Source organism: Clytia hemisphaerica, unplaced genomic scaffold, assembly GCF_902728285.1.
Source record: "Clytia hemisphaerica strain Z4C2 unplaced genomic scaffold, Clytia hemisphaerica genome assembly, whole genome shotgun sequence".
Lineage (NCBI taxonomy): Eukaryota > Metazoa > Cnidaria > Hydrozoa > Leptothecata > Clytiidae > Clytia > Clytia hemisphaerica.
The window spans coordinates 659-2812 of NW_027103909.1; the positions used below are offsets into that span (position 1 = coordinate 659).

The 2154-nt window shown below is 32.6% G+C and overlaps 1 protein-coding gene across 1 annotated transcript; it reads left to right on the top strand.

The window, feature by feature from the left end:
• Window positions 1-936: 936 nt before the first annotated feature.
• LOC136809166 (uncharacterized) lies at window positions 937-2154 on the top strand (the record flags this gene model as incomplete). Its single annotated transcript, XM_067065684.1, is given in 1 exon segment — window positions 937-2154. A coding segment is annotated over 1 exon segment (1164 nt), but the record flags the coding sequence as incomplete, so codon positions are not given.

Here is a 2154-nt window from a genome sequence, read left to right on the forward strand (position 1 = left end):
AATTTGACCTCCGCGGCTAAGAAATGAAGAAAGGGAGAATTATCCTTGTCGACTTATTTTTCATTTTGTTTTGCGCGACGCAGTAAAATTTTTAATCCTTTGGCCATCCCTTTCCTGCGGGAAATTTGAAATCTTGTTAAACATTTTTAGGAATTTTTGGAAATCCCGAAATTTGCGAAATTCGCGAAAATTTCGCTTTTGCTGGGCCTTCACGCCTAACGGGCTTCTTGTATTAACGTTAAACAACGTTGTGTGCCAAAGAAAAACTAAACGACGCATGAGAAGCCCATGGCTTGAAATTCGAACAAGAAGAGTTTAAGAAAGATCGATTAGAGGCCCACTTTGTTTCTAACCTGTAAATCTCTATAACAATAGTAATAATTTTAGGCACGGACAAATAAAATGACGCAGTCATTCATTAAAAGGTTAATAACATTAGGAACAAGGCAAGGGAAAAGCGAAATATTATTCCAAGAAAAAAAAGTATTATTAGGTTTTATTTTTATATAAGTGTTCTCGTTTCATATCAGACACAATATTTCATATTGGGACAGTGTCTGCCTATTGTTATGTTTTACTTATTTAAACAAAAATGTTTCTCTTTTCCTTTTTCTGATCATCTTGCTCCACATCCGTGTCAATCCAATGTTAAAAAGCTTGTAAATTAAAATTGATGAGTAAGCAAACGATATCACTCTTATTTAAAAACAAAACCTTTAACTGACAACCGAGGGACTCGTGACGACAGAGTTATAGGATAATGTAAACAATACATTTACACATTAACTCTAAAATCAATTACGTCATTTTATGTCAAAACTGTATACCTGTCCTACTGAAAAGAAACAAAGGATTGGGATGAAATTGGAGCGAAAAAAAATAGACAAAGAGAGTTTTATAATTTGGTACGATTTGTTAGAAGACATTTCATATATTATTGAGACATTCGTAAAAGTTGATCGCGAAGAGAGGTCCGAGTTATAAAGAAATATGAATTTTAAAATATTTCTAGTTTCGTTCGCATTTCTATGTTGTACATGGATGTCTTGCTCTAATGCAGATTTGTTTCAAGTAAGAGATTTCAAGATGCTGGAATGCTCTGAACAAAGAAACATCACTTTAATTATCAATAATTTATCAAGGAGAAATTTGTATCGATTAACTTCTCTTCTTGATGATGTGATTGAAAACGAGGCCTGTTATGCTGTATACGTTTATCAGAAGGATTACGATAATTCCATTCGACTTCGGAAGGGAAATGACACTCAACTGGAGATGTTTTTTGATGCTGATGATTATCCGTATATAGAAAGTATAGAACCATACAAGACCTTAAGATTTTTAAATCAGAAGCTGATGGACGAAAACGCGTCAAAACAAACACTTGTTTATATGACATCTATGACATATTATAATTCCGATGAAACTGAACAGTATAAGCTTTTAAAGAGACTTCAGAATGAACGCTCCTGGGATATCATTATCCAATGTGGTTATGGAGGAAAGAATACTTGTCCATTAGACTTTTGGATGCCAATGCAACGAATTTTTCCGAAAGTCCCTAATTCATTTTTCATCTACCCCTACGATTGGTTAAACTTTGTAGAAATTATAAAAAACCCAAAATATGATCCTTATGAGTTTACGTATCACACCATACGCTCAAGGCAAGACTTCTTTAATCAAACCTGCTTAAAAAATGTAAAGACACTATATGTTGTAATGAAAACAGTAACAACATTTTATTTTCCAATGGCTGCTGCTATCTTACGAAAAGAAAATTCGGAAAGGAAAAAAATAAACAAAAAATTATTGAACATTAAATTTCTTTACGACAACAGCATGGGAATTGAAATGGAAATTATTCGAAATTATTATACATTTACGTTGGAAAGAATTGCTCGAAATATAAATGCAAATCTTTTGATCGGTTCTTATAACAGAAGATATCTTATAGCTGAGGAGAATGTGGTTTTTCAATTTTATGATCGTAACCGACGATTATCTGAAACAGATTGTAAAACGATAAAAAGACATAAATGGTTTGTATATAGACATTCAGAGCGAAGGATGAAACCGTCTTGTTTCGGGATAAAAATGAAGACTTTAACAAGTACATTAGACCTTTATGAGTTTATAAACAAAGATTTGTGT